The sequence below is a fragment of the Miniopterus natalensis genome, chromosome 7, assembly GCF_054644295.1.
Source record: "Miniopterus natalensis isolate mMinNat1 chromosome 7, mMinNat1.hap1, whole genome shotgun sequence".
NCBI classification, from domain to species: Eukaryota; Metazoa; Chordata; class Mammalia; order Chiroptera; family Miniopteridae; genus Miniopterus; species Miniopterus natalensis.
The window spans coordinates 5,256,058-5,281,920 of record NC_142087.1 but is presented as its reverse complement, the minus strand read 5'-3'; the positions used below and the strand labels follow the sequence as shown (position 1 = coordinate 5,281,920).

Below are 25,863 nucleotides of genomic sequence, written 5' to 3'. Positions count from 1 at the left end.
ACAGAAAATATATCCTCCAGTGAGGATTAAAACAAACAAACAAAAGAAGTTAACTCCAAAAAATAAACCCTAAGTTCCTCCCAACAAATACTTGCTGATACCACCTTACTCAAGTAATCAGAGTTAATATCATTTGTAAGATACAGATATTAATAGAATCTTCCCCTCTCAGCCGTTGGGAATATTAAATGAGATACTGTATGTAAAGCACTTAGCTTGGTTCCTGGCACATCATAAGTGTGGCTCCCACCAGGTCCCTGGTGCTTAGTCACTGGATGGGTCCCTAAATGGGCAGAACTGGCCCTAGACCATGGCTGAGAGGGGCTGGAACTAAGCCCCTGGGCTGCTTCAGTTTCCACAGCCAGCACTGGGGTCTGTAGACCTTGCTCTGGAGGCCCATATGGGTGTGTCTCCAGATCAATTGAATGCTCCATCCCTGAGTACAGAGGAAGTTTGGGAAAAATCATAGGGTGGGCATTACAATGCAGAGGAGTAGGTATTTTTCTTGGATTAGTGATGCCTCTGTTTCATTTCTACCCTGTGATTTTAGAGAGGTTCTTACCCATCTTTGGTCCTCCATTTTCCCCTCTTGATTTATGTAACTGAACAGATTATTCCCATGTTTTCTCCTTCCCCTCCAAGTTGTAATAATTGATGTCGCTTAAAGCAAATCAAGGGACTACAGGACCAGGGCTCTTCACTTCTTTCCTCACGTAGCCCATGAGGAACAATGTGGTGCAGCCTTAGAAGATAAGGGCTTTCATAAAGTTTCACTAGTTTTTAAATCAAAAGTGGCCTTAATATCTTCGGTTCCTCCCCCATTTCCCTTTCTTCTCTGGTTTCTACTGTTCCCTTGTCTTATTTCACAGGACTCCAGAAATTCTTTCCTTGTCCAAGGTAGACCTTTCTAATACCATGCTCAGGTTTTCAGATTCACCCCCTTCTCCTCCAAAACCTTTACGCTCTAATGGGCTAAGCAGTAATTCAGATTCAGTGTGAATGACTGCTAGCTCTTACTTTCCCCAGTAAGTGTGTATGTATGTATGTAAAAAAGGTCTTGAGATTTTAAACATGTTGGCAATATTTATAGAATTTCAGGCACAGAGATGAGTGATTTTAAGAACACAGCAGGGAGAATAAATTTGGGGTGGAGTAATGCATCTCTTGTTCACAGAAACTGTTTTTATTGCCATAGAGCAATCCTGACTCTAGGGAGGGTTGGGCTCTTGTTAGGAAATCAAACATCCTTGCAGACTTTCATACATACTTCTTTCTTCAAAAAGTTGTTCCCATTACCATTGCAGCCTCCGTAGTAAAATATCACACATTCATGAGTTTTTGAGTTGTAATACCATCGCCGGAGTTTGGCTCGACAAGGGCCCCTTTCAATAGGAAGCTTGCAAACATCTGGGGAGACATTCTCTTGGTGACTCTGTTGGCCTAAAGAGAGAAACTGGTTGAGAGAGGCCAAATTTATCACCTTTCCCTCCTTGTTAGCCCCATATGCCAGGGGCTGGGATGGCTGTAGGCACATCTGTGAGGCGTTCAATTCACGGTAGCTGAGCTCTGTACCTCTTCCCAACCAGCCTGCCTGGCCCACACCGCCATGGCCTTATCCATCTATACAGAAATTGAGGTTTTTCATTTCTAGAAGTAGCCTGCTGTGCTCAAAATCCCAGACTTGAGAATCCAGCTCTAGTGAAATCAACTTATGACTGTGTGATATTGTGCCAACTTCTCCAAATCTCCATTTCTTCATTTGTAAAATTAAGGAGTTAAACTTCATCATTTCTGAGCATCCTTTCAGATCTGATTTTCTAGGATTTGATGAGTAAGCTCTTTCAGGCTTCCACCTCCTGTCTCATAATCATTCTAGAGTTGATATCTTTTTTTAAAAAATATATATCTTTATTGATTTCAGAGAGAGGAAAGGAGAGGGAGAGAGAGAGACAGAAACATCAATGATGAGAGAGTCATTGATTGGCTGCCTCCTGCACACCCCTGACTGGGGATCGAGCCTCCAACCCGGGCATGTACCCTGACCAGGAATCGAACCTGATCGCCTGGACCCTAGGTTGATGTTCAACCGCTGAGCCATGCCCAGCCGGGCTAGAGTTGATATCTTATATGAAAGGACTGACTTGGAATCTGAGAATGGGGTTTATAATTGATTCAAATTTCTAGCTGTGTGCTCTCAGACAAATCACCTATATCTTTGGCACTAAATTTCCTTCATGTAAAATGGGGGTATAATATTCACACTTTAGGCTTACTGAAAGCTTAGAGATAACCCATGAGCAGCATTGATAAATAGAAAAGCATCAATAAATAGTAGCTGCTCTCAATCACTCTTTCTCTTCCTTAACCAAGAAGATTCTTGAGAGCAGGGATCTCACCCTACTCATTTCCACAGTCTACATGCCTCACACAGGCCTGGCTCTTAGTTCTCAGTAAATATTTCTTCATAGAAAAGAAACCCATGAGACCCTCTGAGGTGGAGTTACAAGTTTCTTTGTAGTCTCATTTTATGTGAGGGGTTTTATCCTTGCCATTACTCTTCAAGGTAGATATTAGGACTTCCAACTTTACATGAAAAAACTAAGGTCAGAGATGAAGTGCCTTCCCTAATGTCATACTAGAAAATGGTAGGGCCAAGCATCAAACCCAGGGTGGTCAGGCTGCAAAGGCTTGCAGGTTTTCAAGCCATATTTGTCGTAGTAGAATGAATGGATGATCACTCCTGTAGTGGATTTTTAAGTACCAGGCTAGGCAGAGGAAAAGGTTCAGGCTCTGTCTTATCTTCCACCCTATATGACTGACCCTGAGGGTGAAGGATAATGGAAAAGAGGCAGACTAGTTGTCCAGTCAAGATAGGAAGCAGGGTGGGGCATGTTGGAATGTTCCTGAGACATCCCGGTCATAGCAGCCTTACCCTCTGGATCCTTAGAAGTGGCTTTGTAGGGGCTGGAGTCCCATTTGCTTTTTAATTTTCTCATTCCTGCCTCTCTGCTCCTCCATTTCATTAAACTAAAGAAAAATCACTTGATCTGTTTCTTTTCTTATGAAATTAGGATGATAATACCCTCTGTGTATGTGTGCATATGTGAGCATATGTATGTGTGTGTATATTTTGAGTATGGAAGAAACTGTGCTAATGCTTTACAAGAACCTATTTTTTTCACTGCCCCTCCCACAACTAATAGTTTTGTTTGTTATCCCTATTTATCTTGTTTTCTGTTTTTTATTATTTTTACTTTATTTTGGGGGATAGTGGTTACTCTGTTGTTCTCTAAGGTCTTGAGTGCTATGCTTGGCTAAATGACTTACAACTTTTTTCCTAATATGAACACTTAAGGCTATAGATTTGCCTCTAAGAACCACTTTAGCTGCATCTTAAAAGTTTTATGGCATTTTTATAACTGATTAGTTCTAAGACAAGAATATATTAACAGCTAAGTTATACTAAAAGCTTTACATGCATCAGAGCAGTTGCTCAATAAAGTAAGTAAAATCATTCACCTTATTTTATAGGAGAAGAAACTGAAGCTCAGAGAGGCTAAATAATGTTCCCAAGGCATCGAGTTTATAAGTGGTGGAGACAGGACCTCAACGCAGATATCTAACTGCAGGTGTGCCCATCCTGTTGACCACTATATTTTTCTACCTTGCAGAAGAGGTTCTTAAAGTTGAGTGTGCATCAGAGTCACCTGGAGAGCTTGTTAAAACACAGATTGTGAGAACCACCCCCAGAACCTCTGATCCAGAAGGACTGGGAATTAGTAACTTCTCAGATGATGCTGCTGCTTCTGGACCAGGAGACAAACTTTAAGAACCACTGGCCCATAGGGTTATTGGGAGGTTTAAGATCCCATTTATATATACGAATCTATAATCTATAGCTTCATGCATGTACATACTTGGCAGAGAGCTATACATGAAGGATGCTTACCAACACGTTAACAGTGATAATGTCTGGTAGGTAAGATTTTGACAAATGTCTACTTTCTCCCTTATACTTTTGTATTTTAAATTTTCTACAAAGTATAGGTATTATTTTTATAATCATGTATTATAAGATGTATTTTTAAAAAGGGTGCTTACTGGCTGCTCAAAAATTTTAGCAACTACTGCTAACTGTCTTTATTTCCAATTGATTACCCTGGATATACGGCATTTACTCTCCCCAATTACATTTGCAGATTTTAAGCTTCAGAAAAAAAAAGAGTAGACCATTAAGGACCCTTTTTCTACACGTAGGTCTTACTTAGCTAAGTCCCTCATCTTCATATTTTGGCTTATCTCTCCCCTTCTCAATATTACCTTGCTCACAACCAGCCCTAGCCCAGACTTTGAATCCCTTTTACCCTTCTCTACTTTTTCTCTTTTCTATAGCACATTTATCATCTATTATGTGTATTACGTATTGTCTGTCTCTCGCAGTGCAACATGAACTTCACAAAGGCAGGGGGCTTTATTTCACTCATTACTTTAGCCTTAGCACCCAGGACAGTACCTGGCACATCGCATGTGCCCAACATGTATATTTGATGAAGTGAATTGAATTGACTCCCTACCCTATGAGATAAGGAACAGACTCTCTTTGCACTGCCGGCCCCCTGCCCTATCCCAGGCTACACTTGGTACTCCCACTTCACACCAACCTTTGCTTACTCCCGATTGAAGCTCTTGGCTGAAGGTGAGAAGCAGGAGAAATGGGAGCGAGACCCGGTGCTGCATGGTGCCACTCAGCCAGTGGCCCAGGCTGAGGTTGGCACTTTAGGGAGAAAGGGAACCAATGGGGAGGAGCCTGCACCCACATTCAGCTCATTCACCCCTAACTCCTGCTAATAATGAGTTTGGGCTACTCCCGGAACAGAGTGTCCAACCAAAGCAAGTCTCTGCCTTTTTGGTTTGTTCTTATCTGATCTTTGGCCTTTATCCAAGGCCACCTTATTACACTTCAGGGTGGAAGCCACTGTAACAATAATAAAACAATAGGTACCATTTGTTGAGAGACTTTCCCTTCCCAGGCACCGTAATAAACTGCTCTTCGCACATCACTTCCCTTGAATCCACACAGGATTCACACATGGCTTAGAACCCCCATTTTGTAGATGAAGCGAGGTTAAACTACCTAGACTCACGTGGATAGTGAGTTTCAGAGCCAGGACTGGGACCCTTGTCTGCCCAGCTGCAATGCCCATGTATTACTCATTTGTTCAACAAACATTTATCGAGCACCCACAGTGTGCCAGGCATAGTCTTAAGTGCTATCTCCCTCCCATCTGAGGTCTCCCAGGGAATTATGAGAGCAACACACACATTGTTGTGTAGAAGAGGCACCTAGCTTTGTTTGGGTTAGAGAATCATTCTGCTTATAGAGACATCTCAATTGCCAGGGACCAGCACATTCCCCACCTACTTCCAGATCCTCTAGAGATCTGATTTTTTTGAAGACAAAGCTGGTGACAATGCTTTCGTGGGATTTAGTAAGTCTTGGATATGAAGTATAAGGTTGTGCTTTTGAGTTCAGGTGTTCTTGACCTTGGGCAAGTCATGTAATCTCTTTGAACCTCAGTTTTCTCATCTATAAATTGAAATTAATGATGCTGGTTTAGCATACTTCCCAGAACTGCACAAGTGTTCAGTGAATATACAAATGCTTCATACATTATGAATGCACACACAGACACATGACATTTGCTGGTGTGTGTGTGTGTGTATGATGACCTTTTTGGAAATGGGAGTGCAAACTGGATCAGAACCTTGTTTGTTCTCTACAAAAAGGTGTTATCTAACTGTGCACATTAGTGGCACTCATTCCTTGGATGTTGCCTCTCCAAACTGCAGTTCACGCAACGGTTGGTCAACCCTTTCATCACCTGCTGATCTTCACTGCTTCCTCTGCCTTTATTTTCTTGAAGATTCCTCTGAAACCTGAGTTTCAACATCTCTATGATACATACGCCTTTTTTTTTTTTTTTGCACTTTAGTGGGTCAGCTAAGATTATTCCTGGTATCTCTTTCCTTAGCTCTCTTGGATCATCAAATCTGTTCATCAGAAACAAAATAATGGCAGAAGGGGTCTCCCAGGGAGTGAACAGACTGGCATTTGCCATTCAGGCAGAGTAAAGGCAGGACTCTCTATGGGTGCTCTTTGCTGAGAGCTCCCACATGGCTCCCTCTTCTAGATCAGCTGGCCAGGAAATAAAAAGTGACCTTTTAACACACAATTCAGAACAGCAGTTTTCATCTGGGAAGGGGCAATTCTACCCCCCATGGACACATGGCAATGTCTAGACACATTTCTGATTGTCACCACTTGGGGATAGGGGGCAGCTACTGGTAGAGGCCAATGATGCTGCTAACCTAACGATCCTACAAAGCACAGGATAGCCCCACAACAAAGAATAATCTGCCCCCAAATGTCAATAGTGCTAAGGTTAGGAAACCCTGCAGAAGAGTTATGGATATAAATACTTTTTTTAATTATAAAAATATTCCCAAAGAGAGCAATGTGATAAGGACTCTGCAGTGCGGGCAGTGCTTGATGGGATGTGCCTGTACTTATTTGGCTGAACAGGCCTTGTGGGTGGGTGTGGGAGGTACTGGCCTTTGAAAGCCAGGCACTCTGTACCTGGGTTGCCCGGGGGTACAACTCAGTGACCTGGCTCTTCCTCAGGTGATTTGGGCGATAGGGTTACTGTCATTCCAGAAGATAGAGGGCAAGTGTAAGATTATTAAAAGCACATTAGAGAAGCTAGCAGGAAGCTCTTGCTAGTTATCTAGCCCTTGTACTCATCAAAGGAGCCTTACTAACACTATACCAACCATATATGTGTGTAAAGAATTAAATTACTTTTGATTGAGATCCATGGATTTGGGTGATATAGGGATGGGGGAAGTAAATGTGAGTGGGTTTTTTTTGTGTTTTTTTTTAAAACATATCTTTATTGATTTCAGAGCGCGGAAAGAAAGGAGAGAGAGAGAGAGAGAGAGAGAAACATCAATGATGAGAGAGTCATTGATCGGCTGCCTAGCCCGCAACCCAGGCATGTGCCCTGACTGGGAATCAAACCCTGATCTCCTGGATCCCCGGTCGATGCTCAACCGCTGAGCCACGCCCTGCCGGGCGAGTGGGGCTTTGAAAGAAAAGTTTTCCCATTCAGATTATGAACTCCACAGAACTTTTATCTTTTCTAGAAGGGAGAAGGAAACTAACCACTTCAACACCAACATGTCAGGGAATTTTCTGCCTTGTCTCATTTCACTCTCCTAAAATGTCCTTGGGATAGACAGTATTGTCATCCCCATTTTATACAGCAGGGGTACAGGGACTTAGAGGGAAGACTTGCTTATACATATAACAAATACATTTATCATAAGCATACATATACTAAGAGAGTTTATTTCTATTTTTAAATTTATATTCCAAATAAATGTCTAGAGGGGCAAAATAAGGTTGATTAGTTTAAGAGTAGTTAATTTATGTCTTCAGAAATCCAAGTAGAATTTTTAGCAGAGGTTAATTATTAGCATTCTATGCCAAATAGCTTGAATATAAATAGAGGAGGGAGAAAGTGTCTATAGAGCTCAGGAGTCTGGAACTACTCATAAGACATGGAAAAGGCTCACTGTAGGGAGCTCTAGGTTGACCCCTCTTCTGGAAGCTGTGACCCTACAAGGTTTGCATGTGAGTGGTTGAGATAATAAAGGGGTGCCTGCCTTTTTTACTATGTTTGTTCTCGTAACAATACTAATCTTTATTGTTTATGGAACATCAACATCCCAGGCAGTATATTATATACACTTTAAATTACTCATCTTGTGTGCTTATCAAAAACTCCATGATACTGGTTGGTTTGTTTTTTAATCCTTACCTGAGGATATTTTTTCCATTGCTTTTCAGAGAGAGTGGAATGGGGGGAGAGAGAGAGAGAGAGGGAGAGAAACATCAGTGTGAGAGAGGCATAGCAATTGGTTGCCTCCTGCATGTACCCTGACCAGGGCCGGGGATCAAGCCTACAACCAAGGCACATGCCCTTGGCCAGAATCAAACCGGGACCCTTCAGTCCGCAAGCCGACACTCTAACCACTGAGCCAAACCAGCTAGGGTGGCACTGGTTTTATTGTTTTGCATATTTCACAGATGAGAAAACCAAGACTCAAGGAAGTTATGTTAATCAGGAGTATGATATTAAATCAGAAGAGTTTTAAACAAGTAGTTCCGAACTTATAATGCATCAGAGTCACCTTAAGACCTTTCATTTTCTTTTAATTCAGTTTTTTAAAGACTCTAGAATCTCTGAGTTCTTAATGCACTGGTATTAGTGAGCCACTTAGATGATTTGGCTACAGAAAAAAATCCTTGACCTACTCAAAGGCAGACAATGTATTTAAGAGATTCTGTGATGTACGCCCATCTTCCTCACAAGGCCTGCTGAAGTTGTTTCATGTCTGAGATATCTTACAACAGCTCAGCTAGCAGTACTTGTTGACTATGCAGTGTACATCCTATTGAATAAGAGTGGAAACTCCTTCAAACACAAATAACAGTTATACAGACTCAGTTCTCCCTTCCCGATATGTTATTGGCCTGGAGTGCAGCTCACCTAATGAGAGGCAGATATAGCACAAGGGCTTGGACTCCCGGGTCTTCCTGAACAGTGTGTGGTCTACAGTGTTTTACCGGATCACCTATTGCTCTGCACAGGCCCACACTTTCCCCATCACTAACACCACTGGTATCTTTTTGAACATCACTGGGGCCAGGAAGGATAAGAGCCAAGGACGTGCCCCAGGTGAGACTGGGGTTGGGGGAAGATCCTTTCTTTGTCTTTTACAAGTGGTGCAGGTGTGGTAACGGGCGCCCAGAGAGAATGACGCTCATTGTCACATAGCGATTAAATGCCTGGGCCAGCAGTAGAGATCAGCTGCCCAAGCCCAAAGCTTTTTCTATTATTCATGGAACTAGTCTCACTTTATCTTGTTATTTTGGAGAAAAATGTTCTCTCTGGTTCCTACTAAAGCCCTAGTTCTTTCTTAATGTCCAGATTCTCTCACTATTCTTGTAACCAATTCTCAGTGTTACGTTTTCTGTTTGAAATACTAAGTATGGTTTATGTGTCCGTTACTAAACCCTGACCAATACAGTCTTTCAACTGGCCTTTCAACACTGGTTCTACCTTACACAAAGACTCCCGACGGTCGGGAATTCAACTGTAGGAATGACATTAAGATGTTGAATATTAAAAAACAAAGTGACAAGTGGCCATTATATCCACCTTGATTTCCAAAGAGGCTGTGAGATCTGGCAGCACCTTGCTACTCTTCGAACCTGGAGTTTAGCTCCAGTTTTGCTATTGATTTGCTGTGTGATCTTGATCATGGATGTCTATTTCCTACTAGAAGCTTGCATTTGTACTCGTGTAAAAAAAAAAAAAAAAAAAAAAAAAAAAAAGGTTATTGGGGCTAGAGGAGCTCTCTAATACCCTCAGCTTGGATATTTCCTGAGTTTTCAAACCACCCACAGCTTCCTCTGGGCATTTCTGGCTCTGCAGGGAGCTTTGAGGTGAGAACAAGGAGAGAGAATATGGGGGGTTCTGCATGGCACCATGAATAACACCTAAAGATCCCACTCAGGGTGTCCTCTGGGTTCTAGCGGGCAGAGAAATGAGCAAACAGTTGACAATGAAGTGATGCCGTAGCTTTCACTGAGGTCCTTATAAGGCATGGAGTTCCCTGTGTTCAGCCACAAGAGCTCTGAGCTCACCCTGAGCATAGCAGATGAGCTGATACTGCTAACCACAGGGCACACTCTAGCTATTTTCAAGGACACCTCTGGTCCATGAGCCCCTAGGACAGATGATTCTGTTCTAGTCACTCATGTACATCATCCTCAAGCAAGGATTGAGAAACACCGATGGGTGGAAGAGCTCCAGGTGCTTATCAGGTTGGGCAGGGCTCCTGAGCTGCCTTATCGTCTCAAATTTAGAAGTACTCTCTGACATTAGCCCACTACCTTCAACTTATGGGTGGAAAATTGAGGTCCTGAGGGGAGCATCCCTGCACCCTGCCCTGTCCCAACCAAGTTTCTTGATGGAATAATACAAAAGAGAATTTATTTGAATTCCTGTGTTTTTAGGGCACAAATATCAAGTATGGCTGTGCATTCATGCTTCTATTTTTATGCATCCTAAGTACAATCAAAGTCAAAATGCAATAATTTTTGTTCAGCCATGTTCAACAAAAAAAATGAATTATCTTTCCACAGAAATTGAGTTTTGCAGAATTGCTGTCATATATGTAAAAACTTAATAATCTACATGGATCTTGTACAATTTGTGGTATTTGTTAGCTTTTTAAAATTTGCAATTGGTTATGATTTCCTTTCTCGTTTGAAAGAACATTCACTTCTTAATTTAATTTGTATTCGTTTTTAGAAAGAACCCTCTAACTTTATAAGTGTTAGACTATACAAAACATGGATCTGCTCTGGTTCCAATTTTACCAGGGCAACAGTGTCATCAAAGTTTTCAGTTTGCAAGATTTTCCTACCCCTCTCTCCCTCTTCTGAAGTCACTAGGAGACCCAATGACTTCTCTGAAAACTGCCCTCAGGGAGCAGATGTGAATTATTCAGCCTCAGAGACATCAAACCTTACAGAGCATTTTATTAGGGGAAACTGGAGGCTTCCAAAGGATAAAGTTGAAGAGACAGGGTCACACACTGAGAAAGGGTCATAGGGCAAAGGGCATTATGTTTGAAGAGAAGCTGAGCTAGAGGAAAGGGGGAGCAAGCAAATCCTGGGGTTCAGTGATTAGAACAGCCAAGTCTTGGCAGCTGAGATTTGGCCAGTGGAACCAATATGGAACATCAGTCAAGGACTCGTGGAGACAGCCTGTATTATGAGCCAAATCCTGGAGGCTATTCCAGCTCAGGTTATCCTACCAAGACCATGATTCTGCGAGATAGCAGGATAAAAAGGGTGAGATGCTTGGGCTCTAATCCCCTTAAGAACCAAATCTTGCAGTCAGTGGAAAAGGGAGATAAGATCTTTGTGTGTGTGTGTGTCATTTTTAGAGTATGTACATTAAAGCTGGGGATAGTGAAACAAAAGAAGGGCTTAGGGTAGAAGAAGCAACAGAAAGACCTAGGTGGTGCCCTGCTTAACCCTCTAGAAACATTATAAGAAAGAAGTGAGCCATGCAGGGCAGTGTGGACTCACTGAGAAGTAAAAGTCTCGGTGACAGAAGTGAGCTAAGGCAGGGCTGCTGTTAGCTCACTGGAAAGTGAGAGAAATGGGAGACATGCCTTGGACAGATTCAGGGGGTTAGCCTGGGACAAGCTCCCACTACCCACTGCTCCCCTGGTTGCAAGTCTTACCAGGACCCTTAAATCTTAAGGGAAAGAGAGCAGGGATAAATGCCTGGGAAAGGGGAAATAAAGTGTGGGCATCTTCGAGAGAAGATTTTTTTGACATCTTTTCACAGGAAGAGAAAACAGAAGTGGAGTGACTTTGGGGGCTCAGAAAATGATCACGTGTTTTGGTTTTCCAGTAGAGTCTCAGTTTATGTCTGTTGTCCCAGTAAAATAATTAATGGTGTCTCCTTTCACTCTCAGAAATGTCTTGGTTTAATCAATATAGCATGTGGTTGTTCTGGCTATAATCACCTTAAGAAAGAAAGGGAAGAGAATCAGGGATGAGTATTGGTGAGACAAAGGCCTGGAGTGACTGGCTGGTTCATGGTGTCCAGCACTGAGCTCATTCACTGGACCATCTTCTAACTTGCTCTAGGACACTCCACCACTTCTGCTTCCTCTTTCTGCGGCCCTTATTCATCTCATGCTTGCCAACTCTGCCTACTGCTTCACTTCCCACCCTTTTTCCTTTACTTACCCCTCTGAAACTGCATTCTTACCTCCTGATTGGACTGGTTATGTCAGCCCCAAATCTGCCAAGTTTCTGGAATAGACCAGCTAACACTCAGACCTCCCAGGATAGCCCAAATGAGCATGGGAGACGGGACCCCTGGGACTTACTTTTTTTTTTGCAGATGACCTTGCAAATAGATTCAGATTGGAAGTTGTTATTATTCCCTTGGCAACCACCATAGATGAATTTGGAGCATGCCTGAGTTTCCGTATTATACCACCAGCGTGGAAAGTGGGCCAGGCAGGGGCCAACTATCTTTGGCAAACTGCATATGTCTGCAAGGAGATTTCAGAGTAAAGCGGTTTGGGTGCCTACTCTTACACTCCTCCATGCCTTTGCACATGCCTGGAATGCCCATCCCTCTTGTGCACTAGGTACATTCCTTTTCATTCTTCAAAACCCTTCTCAAATGTCAAACTCTTCTCTTTTGCCTTTCTTGACTTTATGCTTCACTCCTGCTTTTCCTTATTGCTTCTCAATCTTGCACACACATTTACCACTTCTATGTAGTTGTTTGCATTTTCTGACTCCTCCATGAGAATGTGAGTTTTGTGCCTTATGTCATCTTGGTACACCAGTTCCGAGCAGATAATTTGGCACTGAGTGGATGTTTCAGGAATGTTCACAGTAAAAAAAACAAATTAATAAAATCGCCAATGTGACTCGGTTGGGTGCTGTCCTGCACACTGAGAAGTTGCTGGTTCCATTCCCAGTCAGAGCACATGCCCGGGTTTCTACCCAATCCCCAGTAGGGGGCATGCAAGAGGCAGCCAATCCATTTTTCACTCTCACATTGATGTTTCTGTCTCTCTCCTTCTCCCTTTCTCTCTCTCTAAAAATCAGTAAAAAGAATCTTTAAAAAAACACACAGATGTATCCTGAACTTCAAGAAGCATTTATAGAGCAACTATTTTGTGCATAGTGCTATGAGGCAAAAGAGAATTTTTTAGAACCTCAGAGTTTAAGATCTCTCATGTCTTAAATTGTGGATCCCTTTACAAGGAAAACCTTTCCTGAGCTCCCTGGCTACACTGAGCAAGTGGAGCCCATCATGGGTGTCAGGGGCACCAGTAAATATTTGTGAAATGAATGAATGGATGAATAGTCCTTGATGGTCTCTTTAGAGCTCAGTGATATGAGCAGAGGGGAAAGAGTGAAGGAGGTCCAAGGTCGTTAGGGAAGGCATCTCGGATTTATATAGATAGAGAAGCCTGGGGGTGGGGGAAAGCCAGGAAATAAAAATCGTATATTTGTGTCTTACAGCTATTCTATCATCTGACACCATGTTGGCATTTGAGAGGACTTCACTGGTTATTTGGCATCTCAGAGGATCACAGAGTAGCCAAGAGACAATTGTAGTCTAATGCCCACATCTTTCTTTCTTTTTTGTCCCCCCCCCCCCATCTTTCTTACAGATGGAGAAACTAAGACACATAAGGGAAAATTCTGTTACATCACATACCTAAATAAAAACAAAAAAGAAATAAAACCCATGACTTCCAATACCCACCCACCCCAGTCCAGGATTTGTATCAAGTAGAAGATGCACCCAGACTCTTGGTCAAACACTAGCTATCAGTGGACCAGGGAAGAAGTCTGGCAATGCCCAGTGCAGGTGGGCAGACGGTGGGAGTAGGGGGTGAGGGCATTGGATAGTTCAGGGGATTTCTTAGTTACCTTCTTTGAGGTCTAAACATTTCTTTGCACAGTTAAAGTTGCAACACTTCATCCTCTTGGGGCACTGACTGTTCTTCAGACATTGGTTCTTTTCTTCCATATCACATTGTACTCTGATTCTAGGACACATCTCTGAGGGGAGGGAAGAAAGGACCTTGAAGGGGCCAGAGCACCATTCCCATGTCCAGGGCGCCACTGCAGATTTAGGGAAGCTTGTTTTCATTGTCTCCAGAAAGTAGTGATCTTCAGAGGGCTCATGATTGACGCACTGCTGCCCCCATTCCCAATGCCCATAACAATTTACAACCTAATCCCTAAATGCAGCCTCTCCCCCACCCCCAGCCCCACAAAGTTTCAGGGAGGACACTCTCCCTGAGGACTCTTCTAGTCACTTGATCTTCCTGTATCTGTACACTCCCTGAGTGTGTGTGTGGGGGGTGCCATAGCTTTTGGTGATTGAGCTCTCCATTTTTGGAGTCAGATGGCTGGGCTTTTGAATTCTGTGCAACCCTTGCTATGGCAGGCACCATCTCTGAACCTTGACTCCCTCATTTGCCTCTAGAGTTGATTTGATGATTAATGTAACAAAGCTTGTAAAGCCACTGTCAGGCTGCCTTGGGCATAATAGTAATAACTGATATTGATGAAGTGCTTATTGTGTGCTTGTACTTCTCTCCTTAATCCTAGTGACAACTCTATGGGTATTAATATTCACGTTTTATTAATAGAGGAATCTAAAGCACAGGGAAATTATGGAAACTTGCCCAATGTCACACAGCTGCTGAGGAGTGGAACCAGGATTTGAACCTGCAGTGCCTGGCTCCACTCTTGTCTGAGTGCTTCTTATATTTTAGCTGCTAATTATGAGGGTCTTCCTATCTCAGCATTTCAAGGGACTTCCAGAGACCATTCATTATCCCCAAAGAATGGGGCTGCAATGGGAAGGGTGCTACTAAGGGGAGTGGCTTTCTTATGGAAAAGACCCTTAAGCTTCCCAGGGCCCTTAGTTTGTTTCATGAGCTCCAGGTCCAGGCACTTCCAGGCAGTGAAGTTTCCTCTCATAATGATGGTGGGGGGTCAGTTGCCACAGACTGTTTCCTGCATCCACAGAGGCATCTTACCAGGAGGAAAGGAGCTGAAAAGAAGACTCCAAATATCTTCACTGTCCCCGCCCCAGGATCCCAGGCTGAGATGAGGGAAAGCATTTCTTATGGGTAGAATTCTTTGTTTCTTCCTCCCAGCAGAGTTCCATTTCTCCACTAGGAGGACTGAGACCCCAGTACTTACTGTTAGAGGACCCCTCAACCAGTCCAGGTTCCTGGACACCCCCTAGGAGGATGAATGGTACCAGTATTGGCAGAAGTCCTAAGAGGCCCATTTTAGGAGGGGGCTGCTGTGGCCGGTGCTCAGCAGCAATTTCTCCTGAGTTTTGGCTGCCCTGGCACAGCCTAACACTCCAGGAGCCACACAGCCCTGGAGATGAGCCAGCTACACTCCCGCCTCTGGGGAACACCAAGTCCCTGGAGCCATCAGTGGGCCTAGCTGGCAACCACAGCACCAGCCCTGGGGGAAGGGCCACTTGATAGGCAGCACCTAGTCCTCACGTGAGCTGAGGCTCCCTGGCTCCCTGGGCAACCAGGGAGAGGGCACAGCGCTTACCTGGGGCTCCTAGACTCCGTTAGCAGAGGGGACATTCGATTCCAGGGTTTTTCATTTTTCAAGGGGAGTCTGGAGGTCAAGAGTATCCTAATTCTTGCCTTTCTCCCCAGTCTTACTCTTCCCCTGACATGTTTATTTTTCTGTCTGCTGCTTTTCCTCACACTGTTTATTTTTCTTCGCTCTGTGCCTCTTTCTTTCACTCTCTGTCTCTCTCTCCTTTTCTGTGAGTCTCTCTCTCTGGGTCTCTTTCTCCCTGCCCTTTTCTCCCCTCCAGGCCTTTCCTTCGTTCTTCTCTCTGGGCCAACCCTTTTCTTTAACCATCGGCAAAGAGTAAAGGTGTTACTATGAGCAGCATGTGGAGGAAGAGACAGGCCGATTCCAGATGGAACTGAATCTTCAGAGTGCCTGTCAAGATCACGGCGCTTTGAAAGCAGGCGAGAGAGTTAGAGCTCATGGAGAGCTTCTGCCATTGGGAGCAGTTTGGAATAGGTGGTACAGGAGGGAAATAGTAAATAAATGTCAGTTATGACCTCAGAACCAGCTGCATCAGTGGGTGGGGCCTGAAGATTGTTCTATTAACTTTCCAACTTAAGGCTTGAGCTCCAGTATACTCTCAGCTCGCCTCTGATGTCACCTGCAGCTGCAGGAGACAGTTCTAGTGCACGTTTTTCTCTAATCCATTTTTTATCATTAAGATGGAATTCATATCATATAAAATTAACCATTTTTAAGTGAACACTTACGTGACTTTTTAATACCTTCATGATGTTGTGTATCCATCATTTTTATTAGTTCCAAAACGTCTTCGTCGTAAAAGAAAACCTCACAGCCATTAGTAGTCACTTCTGTGACTGGCGTTTGCGTCTGGCTTCTTTCACCTAGAGCAATGTTTCTGAGGTTCCTCCACAGCGTAGCATGTATTCGTGCTTCCTTCCTTCCATGGCTGAGTAATATCCAGTGCACACTGATAGCTTTCCACTTCAAACATCAGAGTCTCTACTTCTCTGCTGTGGGTTTTCTCCGGCTTCTGGGAGCCTGCTCAGATTGCATGAAGGACAGCCTGAAAGAATGAGGGAGCTCACGCCCCCAGACATCCCGTAGGCTATGGGAATCAGTGGATACACGCCTCAGCTTCCCAAGAACTGAAGACGGATGAAAAAATATGGAGGCATGGTTTACATGGTCCCTTAGAAGGTCTCCAGTAGAATTAAGCTATAGTTTCTCACAGTGGTAACCAGCTCGTAATCAACTCCTTGCTTTCCTATATCACTTAACCCACTCCCCACATTTATCTCCCAAGTGAACTACTTTTACCCATGCCTTTGTCCTAGGATAAATTTCGGGGGGCTCCAAACTAAGGCAATGCCCATGAGCCCTTGACTTTAAAGGGTCTTGCAAGTTTTTGAAGAAACAGAGAATAACAATATCCCTGGGGCTCTCAGCTTTCAAGGTGATTTTCTTCAATCCCTTTAATGGTGCCTCCAGAAGCCACAATGAGCTTTTATTCTCCACTAACCATAATGTACCAACAGATGTGAGTCATTCAGTTTCAGAGGCACAGGATCAGAGTACTTTATTGGGAAAAATTGGGAGATACACAGGTATAAACCAGGAATGCTAGAAGTTGGACTATAGAAATGGGATCAAAACAGAATATTTTGTATGAAAAGAGGCTGAGCCTGGCCGGGTGTGGCTTAGTGGTTGAGCATCAACCTAGGATCCAGGAGATTGTGGTTTGATTCCCGGTCAGGACACATGCCCGGGGTTACAGGTTTGATCCCCAGTGGGGGGTGGGGGGCGTGCAGGAGGCAGCCGATCAGTGACTCTCTCATTATTGATATTTCTATCTCTCTCTCTCCCTCTCCCTTTCTCTGAAATCAATAAAGATATATTTTGAAAGAAAGAGAAAGAAAGGAGAAAGAAAAGAAAGGAAGGAAGGAAGGAAGGAAGGAAGGAAGGAAGGAAGGAAGGAAGGAAGGAAGGAAGGAAGGGAGGGAGGGAGGGAGGGAGGGAGGGAGGGAGGGAGGGAGGAAGGAAGGAAGGAAGGAAGGAAGGAAGGAAGGAAAAGAGAGAGAGAGAGGAAAGAAAGAAAGAAAGAAAGAAAGAAAGAAAGAAAGAAAGAAAGAAAGAAAGAAAGAAAGAAAGAAAGAAAGAAAGAAAGAAAGAAGAAAGAAAGAAAAGAAGGAAGGAAAGGAAGGAAGGAAGGAAGGAAGGAAGGAAGGAAGGAAGGAAGGAAGGAAGGAAGGAAGGAAGGAAGGAAGGAAGGAAGGAAGGGAAAGAGAGAGGAAAGAAAGAAAGAGAGAGAGAGAGAGAGAGAGAGAGAGAGAAGAAAGAAAGAAAGAAAGAAAGAAAGAAAGAAAGAAAGAAAGAAAGAAAGAAAGAAAGAAAGAAAGAAAGAAAGAAGAAAGAGAAGGCTGAGATGGAGGAAGGGGGAGGCAGATCCCAAGGTTCAGTTTGGGAAGGGCTAAGGCCTTAGAATGCTAGGATTGGAACAGTGGAAGCCAACCTGGAATGTCGATCAGGCACACAGACAGGGCCTTGAATCATGAGCCAAATCCTGGCAGTTGTTCCTGCGTATCCTGTGTATCCTATGGATTCAGGATTAGGAGCCTGTTGAGAGTGTAGGACAGGACCAGCTGAGCATTTTGGGCTTACCTTCAGGACTAGTATTAAAATTATGTTTGTACATCTTTCCACGGGACATTAAAAAGGAGTGGGTTTATTTCATTTAGCATAATATTCTCAAGGTCCAGCCATATTGTTGCAAATGGCAGTATACAGCAGTGTGGCGACTGCCAGAGGGAAGGGGGAGGGGGTCCTAATATATGGTGACGGGAGAAGATTTGACTTTGGGTGGTGGGCACACAGTGCAATATACAGATCTTGTAACATGCAAACCCACACCTGAAACCTATATGATCATATTAACCAATGTCACCCCAATAAATTTAATAAAAAAAGATTTTAAAAAGAAAATTAAAAAGTTAAAGGGAGTGGATTTACTTTGCAAAGCCATAAATCTCCTTAAAGGACAAATGGATGTGGATAGGAGTGGATTGCTAGCAAAGAGTTGTATGAGACAATTAATGGCCTGAGGTGGGTGGTAAACATGCCTAGTGCTAGGCTGGGTGTCCTGTGACCTCTCTGAAGCTGGGTCTCTGAGATTTCACCACTTCTGCATCCCCCCTCCACCCCGCATACTTGCCAACTTTGATTCATGACATCTTTTCCCAGCCTCAGTTCCCAGAAAGCCACTGTCCAACCCTCCAGGAGATGTGTTCTACCTCCTGGTTGGAGCTGGTTCTGTTAGCACCTGGCCTCCAAGGATTCAGCCATCTCGGAATGGACTAGCCAACACCCAGACCTCCCACATGGCCCTGGTGAGGATGGGAGATGGGGGCCCTCAGGACTCACGTTTTTTGGCGCACATGTTCTGACACAGGTCTTTGGTTTGGAAGTTGTTATTGTTTCCTTGGCAGCCACCATAGATGAAGATGGAACAGGTACCATTTTCCTTATCATACCACCAACGACGAAAAAAAGCCATGCAGGGACCAGGATTTTTCGGCAAACTGCATATGTCTGTAGGGAGACCCCAAGTTAAGAACTTAGAATGCCCACCCTGAAAAAATACAACTGTTATTGTCCCTCTGGCAACCCCCATAGATGACACTGAGCAGGTTCCTTTCACCTTATCACACCTCGGGGGCCCAGCTCCACTCATATATTGTGCACGTTTGCAGGGAGACCTCAAAGTGGAGCTGTTTGGGTGTCTGCCTCCCTGGAGAACATCAGTATCTCCCTTCCCTTCTGGTCACAGGCTTCACTGTCTCCCCTGAGAGTGAGGAAACTGGTTTCAAAATTTGTTTCCTAATTCAGTGTCTGCCCATATTACCTTCTTGTCCCTGACTTCCATTTTTGTAAAGTAGAAATGCAAAACCCCACCCTGCTTGTTGCACAGGGCTGTCCTGAGGGGCAGTGAGACCACCCTCTAGGCCCTCTAAGTTGTGAGCTCCTTGATTGTATCTGAATGTGCAGCCTCTAGCACAGTGCCTGGCAGAGAGTAGCTGCCCAATAAATAGGCCCTGAATAAATAAAAGACATGGAAGTGTCTTGAAAATTAGAAATTATAAGCCACTTACTCTGCCTTCTAAACTATGCCAAGAAGAGAACGTGGGATCATGACTAAAGTGCAGCTCCATGCAGATAAGGCAAGAGTGGTTTTTCAGATGGTCAAGCACCTCTTCTCCCTGCAGTTAGTTTCAGTTCCATTAAGGGTTCAATTTCATTCCCACCCCCCATTCATATGTTAAAGTCCTAAACCTCAGTATCTTGGAATGTGATCCTATTTGGAAATAGAGTTGTGGCCGATGTTATTAGTTAAGATGAGTATTACTGGATTAGGGTGAATCTCTAATCCAGTATGACCAACGTCCTTATAAAAAGGAGAAATTTGTTCACAGACACACAAGGAGGACACCACATGAAGACGGAGGTCTACGAGCCAAGGAATGCCAAAGGTTTTCAGCAAACCACCAGATATTAGGGGAAAGGCAGGGAACACATTGTCCCACACAACCTGAGAAAGAACCAACCCTGCCAACACTTGACCTTGAACTTCTCTCCTGCAGAACTGTAAGACAATACTTTGCTGTTGTTTAAGCCACTCAGTTTGTGGTACTTCCTTACAACAATCCTAGCAAACTAAAACAGATCCAAAGTAAACTGTGAGTTCAGTTGAACAGTAAAGTCCTGTTGATTTTCACTTCCTCACAGCTCACCTCTCTAACACTCTTTTTTTCTTAAAAATTTATTTATTTTTTATTTTTCAATTATAGTTGACATTCAATATTATATTAGTTTCAGGTGTAGAGCGTAGTGGTTAGACACTTATATAATTTACACAGCAATCCCCCCAGGTAACTCTAGTATCTACCTGACACCATACATAGTTATTACAATATTAAAAAATTTTTTTTCAGTTACAGTTTATATTCAGTATTATTTTGACTTAGTTTCAGGTGTACAATTTAGTAGTTAGACAATCATATACTTTACAAAGTGTTTCCCCTGATATTTCTAGTACCCAGCTGGCATCGTACATAGTTATTACAATATTTTTTACTGTATTCCCTATGCTGTACTTACATCCCCAGGACTATTTTGTAACTGCCGATTTGTACTTCTTAATCTCTTTCTCTTTTTCACTCAGTCCCCAACCCTCCTCCCATCTGGCATCCATCAATTTGTTCTCTGTATCTATGAGTCTCTTTCTGTTTTGTATGTTCGTTTATTTTGTTTTTTAGATTCCAAATATAAGTGAAATCATATGTATTTGTCTTTCTCCGTCTGACTTATTTCAGTTAGCATAATACCCTCTATGATGATTCATGTCACAGATGGGAAGATTTCATTCTTTTTTATGGCTGAGTAATATTCCATTGCATATATGCACCACATCTGCCACTCTCTTTAAGTCTCCGTGTCTCATGCCTGGGCTGTTGAGATGGCCTCAAATTGACCTTCCTGCCTCCATCCCTGGCCCCTCCAACCCATCATTCATGCTGCCTACCAGAGAGAAGGACCTGATGGATCTGAAGCAAAGCTGATCCCATCATTCCACACTAAGACCTTGACTTCGTGACAAAGTCTCCTCATGACCCACAGGCCCTTCATGATCTGGTTCCTGCTTGTGGCTCTTGCCCCTCCCCTGCCACAGTGCCCTTCTGAGCTACATGCTCCTGCAGCCTTCAGTACACTGCGCTGTCCCACACCTTCACACCTCTCACTCCATAATCCCTCTGCCCGCCCACTGTTGTTCATTAGTGACACTCCTATTCTCCCTTCAAAACCTTTCTCAGACATCAACTCCTGCATGGTGTCTCTGACTCCATTCTGTATTCTACACCCCCACGGGTGCTGAATTGACCCTGAATTTTTCTATGGTGTTTCTGAGTCTCGTGTGCATATTTTCATTTGTTTACGTCTTCAGTCTCATCTGTGAGGTTGTGAGTTTCTAATGAGCAGGGTTGTGTCTGATTTCATCTTGGAACCCCATTCCTAGCAGGGGGTCTGGCACAGTATAGAATTTGGCAAAATGTTGAGGGTAAAACAATGAATGAATAAAGAATCTTTGATCTGGACTAAGTCATTCATTGAGCACCTACCCTGTGCTAGATGCTTTAAGTGACAAAGAAAAGGCATGGCCTCTGCTATTAACGAGCTCCCAGTCACAAGTGACAAATAATTTAAGCCAATATGTGTCACGTGACTCTTATCTACAAGACATTGCTCCTAGCACTTCATGTACATCAACTTATCCTCCAGATAACTTCTAACATTGGTCCTTTTGTTATCTGAGGAAACTGAGGCACAGTGAGGGAAAGTTGTTAATTTGCCCAAAATAAATTGGCTGGCAAAAACTAGAGCTAAGATTTGAACTTGGGAAGTCTGAATTCAGAATTCCTCACCTGCAGGCAAATGAACAACTTACCATTCTCCCGCCTTCCCACTCTGCTCCACTGTCAAATCCTGTTCGACAATGGATCAGAGTAGGTACCTCCTAAATACATTCCAAACACATCCCACTCTTCTCTATCCCCTCAGCTGCCTCTCTAGTCTAAGCTACCGTTTTCTTTCATCCTGAAGTCCTTTAAGGCATTCCATTCCTCCTCTGCAGGCATAGTAAAAACCTGTTCAGGTCACCCCCCACCTCAATGAATTTCCATTGTTCTTAAGATCAAAATGAGAGTCTGACCCATCAGAACCTACCTACCTACTATCTTTTTTCCCTTGTACCACACTCATGCTCCCCAGACTCCACTACTAAGTGCATGCTGTTCCCTGTGCCTGGAAAGCCCATCCACCCACTTTTGGCCTAAATTTACTACCCATCTTTCTTAATTCAACTCCAGGTTTGCTTTTTCAGGGAAGCTTCCTTCAACCTCCCTGACCACATTGGACAAATCCTATTGAGTCTCAGAGACTCAATATTTGTTCAATGAATGAGTACAGAATCTTTGATAGTCTCTCGGGAACCCAGGAAGATGGGCATGGAGTAAAGACTGTAGCAGCAAAGAAACTCTCCAGTCTGGAGTGGTCAGGGGAGGTTTCCTGGTGCTCAGTCAGACTTGTTGGATTAGGAGAGAGGCAGGCACACTAGAGCAAGAAGCTAGGTGATACCAGTAGCTTCATTATCACTTGCAGCAGCAACATTGGTATATGGTAAGCCAACAATGGCCACCTGGGACTCAAAATAGTAGGAGTGGAAAGTAGCCAAGAGGCTATCTGACTCAGTCACACCCTTGCGCCTTTGTTGGGAGTGAACCGAAGCCCAGACAAAATGAAGATATTACCTAATGTCAAACACCACATTGGGGGCAGGGATGAACGTAGATCTCAGGTCTCCCAAGCCCAGCAATATTGCTCAGACACCAACCCTTAGCAAACCAAGGACAAAGCCAGCCCAGGTGGGCAGAAGGTGAGGGCTTGGGTAGAAGGACTGGTTATACCGAGGCTCTGAGTAATACCTTGTCGGAGGTCTAAACATTTTTTTCCACAGTTGAAGACACAGCACTTCATCTTGTCCGGGCATTTTTTGTTCTTCGTACACACATCCCTTTCTCTGTATTCACATTTCTCTTGGATTCTGGGGCATCTCTCTGGGGAAAAGACAATCTCACAACCATGAGTCTTGGAGAGCACAGTGCCCACTCTTCTCCAGACTCAAGGCAGCTCTGGGGAGTCAGAGAAGTTTGCTTTTACTTTGCTCATCCCAGGAGCCCTTTCCCTCAGGGTGCTCTTATGTGTTTCCCAGCACTGCCTGCACTACCCTCCCTCCTGACCCTCACTCTCAACCTCCTTCTCCTATCCTAGTCCTGCCCCCAACCCCAGCCCTTCTAAGGCAGGATTTCTCAGCCTTGACAGTAGGACATTCTGGAGGGATAATTATTTGATGGGAGGGGAGAGCTGTCCTGTGTGTCGTAGAATATTTAGCAGCATCCCTGGCCTCTACCCACTAGGTGCCAGTAGCACACCCCAGTTATAACCAAAAATGTCTCCAGGCCTTTCTAATATCCCTTGGAAGGCAAAATTGCCCTATGAAAAGCCACTGGTCTAACTGAATCTGGTCATTTGGACCTGGTAGGGGAGTCAGTGTTTGGGAGTTCCTTCTTGGTGGGGCTATTGTATACAGTGATTAATATCACTCACCCTGGCCTCAGACAGTTAGGTTTTTAAATTCTTAACTCTTGGTTTACTACTTACCCTCTCTGAACCTTGGTTTCTTCATTTGTAAAATTGTTTTAACCTTACAGAGTTGTGATGAAGAAATGAGACAACATGTATAAAGCTATAATCATAGTAACTGATGCAGTTATATTAACCAACATTTGTTAAGTATTTACCATAGGCCAAGCACTCTTCTAAGCGTTTTAAACGTGTTCTCTCATGTAATTGCCATAATAGCTCTATAAGGTAAGTTCTGTTAGTATCCCCATTTTGCAGATAAGGAAACTGAAGCACATGGAATTTAAGAAACTTGCCCAAGGTTACATGGCTACTAAGTGGTGGAACCAGAACTTGGACCCACCAAATCTGACTCCAGATCCCTCTCTTTAAATCCCTACTTTCTGAGTGTTCCATAAATGTAGCAATTATCATTTTTACTATATAGTCATGGAGTATTACTGTCTTAAGTTCAAAGGAACTTCTGGATACTGTCCTTTATCCCTAAGTCAAGGAACCTTTGGGAGGGCAGGGATACTTTATAGGACTCTATCTGAACAAATCAGGAATTGATAGGGATGAGGTCCTGAGAAAGGAAGCAATTTTTGTTGTGGGTTAAGGGGAAGGTCCCTTAGGCTCCCTGGATTCCTATAGACCCTCCCACAAATGCTTTATCCTAGGACTCTTCCCAGCCCTTCCCTCTTTCTCCCAAGAAAGACCCTCTACTTCAAAGCAGCTGAAAGTAGGGGTTATCTTAGGTCTGGATTCTTGCATTCATGGAAGGGATCTTCCACAGAGAGGGAAATAGGAAGAAATATTCCAAATATCTCTCTCCTCTCCCAACCCAGGACCAAGGCTAAGATAGTAAAAAGCAACTCAAGACTGGGGAACAATTGTTTCTTCCTTCCAGCAACCTTCCCTCTCTCCTGGGCAGGGGCTGAGACCCCAGTACTTACGAGGAGAGAGAAAGTGACCCAGACTAAATTCTTGGGCAGTCACTAGAAGGATGGATATCATCAGTGTCTTTAAAAGTCCAGAAGACATCATTTTGAAGAAGAGCTGGCCTGTCCGTCCGATGGTTCCAGAACATAAAAATGTCTGACTGCCTTTGTTCAGCCTATTTTTCAGCAGTCAGTATCTTGGATATGAGATCTGGAGTCAAGCCAGCCACCCTCTTCCTGAGAACGCCAAGTTCCTGAGATTATCAACATGACTAGCTGGCACCTATAATCCACAGCCCTGGGGAAAGGTCCCTTATTGGATGGCTCCCGGTTCTTAGCCCCTTGGACTGGCTGGGCTGGGTCCTCTGGTCAACGGGGGTAGGGGGACAAAGCTTGTCTCACTCTCCAAGCTATCTTAGGAGTGAATGGGATCTTCTCTATAACTTTGAGAGCTGTGGCATGTCCTCATTCTCTATTTATTTTCCATTTTATCTACACACTGACTGGGGCACATCCCTTTTGTCTCTGACAATGTGTCTGTTTATCTCTTGGCATCTCTGCTTCTCCGAGCGTCTGTGTGTCTACGTCTGACTTTTTCTTCTTCGGTGCATCTCCCGTGATCTCTGTGTCTCTTTCTCCCTTTCCCATGCTCCTCTCCCACCCCTCTCCCTTTTCTCCTTGGGTCACTCATATTCTTTGACTAAGGCCAAAGAGTAAAGATGTTGCCCCCTAGCAGGGTGTGGGGAAGGAAACAGGCTGATAGTAGAGTTGCAGATAGAGTTTGTCAAGGTCATGTGGTTTTGAGAGCAGGAGAGAATGTCAGAGCTTATAGAGAGCTTCTGTCATCTGGTGCAAACCCCCTGTTGCCTGAGGAGGAACTTTCAATGAAGAAACCTGCCTGAGAGACTACAATACAATAAAGGTCAATAAGGCAGCACAGTTGCTGGATTCTAACTGGAACAGTGGAGGTCCCACTGGAGAGTGCTGGACTACTTGGCAGCTTTTCTGCAGCCATGGAATCCAAACCATGAGTCAGTCAACCAGTCTTCATAGAGGGAGACACTCTTCAAAGAGTCAATGTGAGCTCTAAGGTTCCCATTCCCTTTCCTAACTAGGTCTTGCACTTTTGGGCCAAGCTCTGTTCTCCCATAGTCCTACCTGATGGACACAAGCCAGACAAAGCCAGCCTTACCATCAGTGAGTGACTATATGGTCACAAAATTTAAGATCACAGACGGAGCCCCTCAGCCTATGGATAGTGATGTCCTTGGCTAGAAATGCCTGAGACACTCAGGTGCCTGTATTCACTCATGTAGTGAGCCCACAGACATCCCCCTACCACCACCAGGACCAATGTGGTGCTTGGACCAGCCCTTGTGGTTCTTCTTATGATTGCAGGACTCACCTCCACAAAACCATCAGGGA

At 43.9% G+C, this 25,863-nt stretch overlaps 1 protein-coding gene across 1 annotated transcript; it reads right to left on the bottom strand.

Annotated features, from left to right (window-relative positions):
• Window positions 1-1,237: 1,237 nt before the first annotated feature.
• LOC107530862 (carboxypeptidase inhibitor SmCI-like) lies at window positions 1,238-24,544 on the bottom strand. Its single transcript, XM_087819276.1, has 6 exons — window positions 24,450-24,544; window positions 22,801-22,928; window positions 18,686-18,853; window positions 13,613-13,744; window positions 12,043-12,210; window positions 1,238-1,440 (listed from the first exon to the last, which is right to left on the bottom strand). Exons 1-6 carry the CDS (start codon window positions 24,542-24,544, stop codon window positions 1,238-1,240), a joined length of 894 nt encoding a protein of 297 aa, XP_087675402.1.
• Window positions 24,545-25,863: the final 1,319 nt, after the last annotated feature.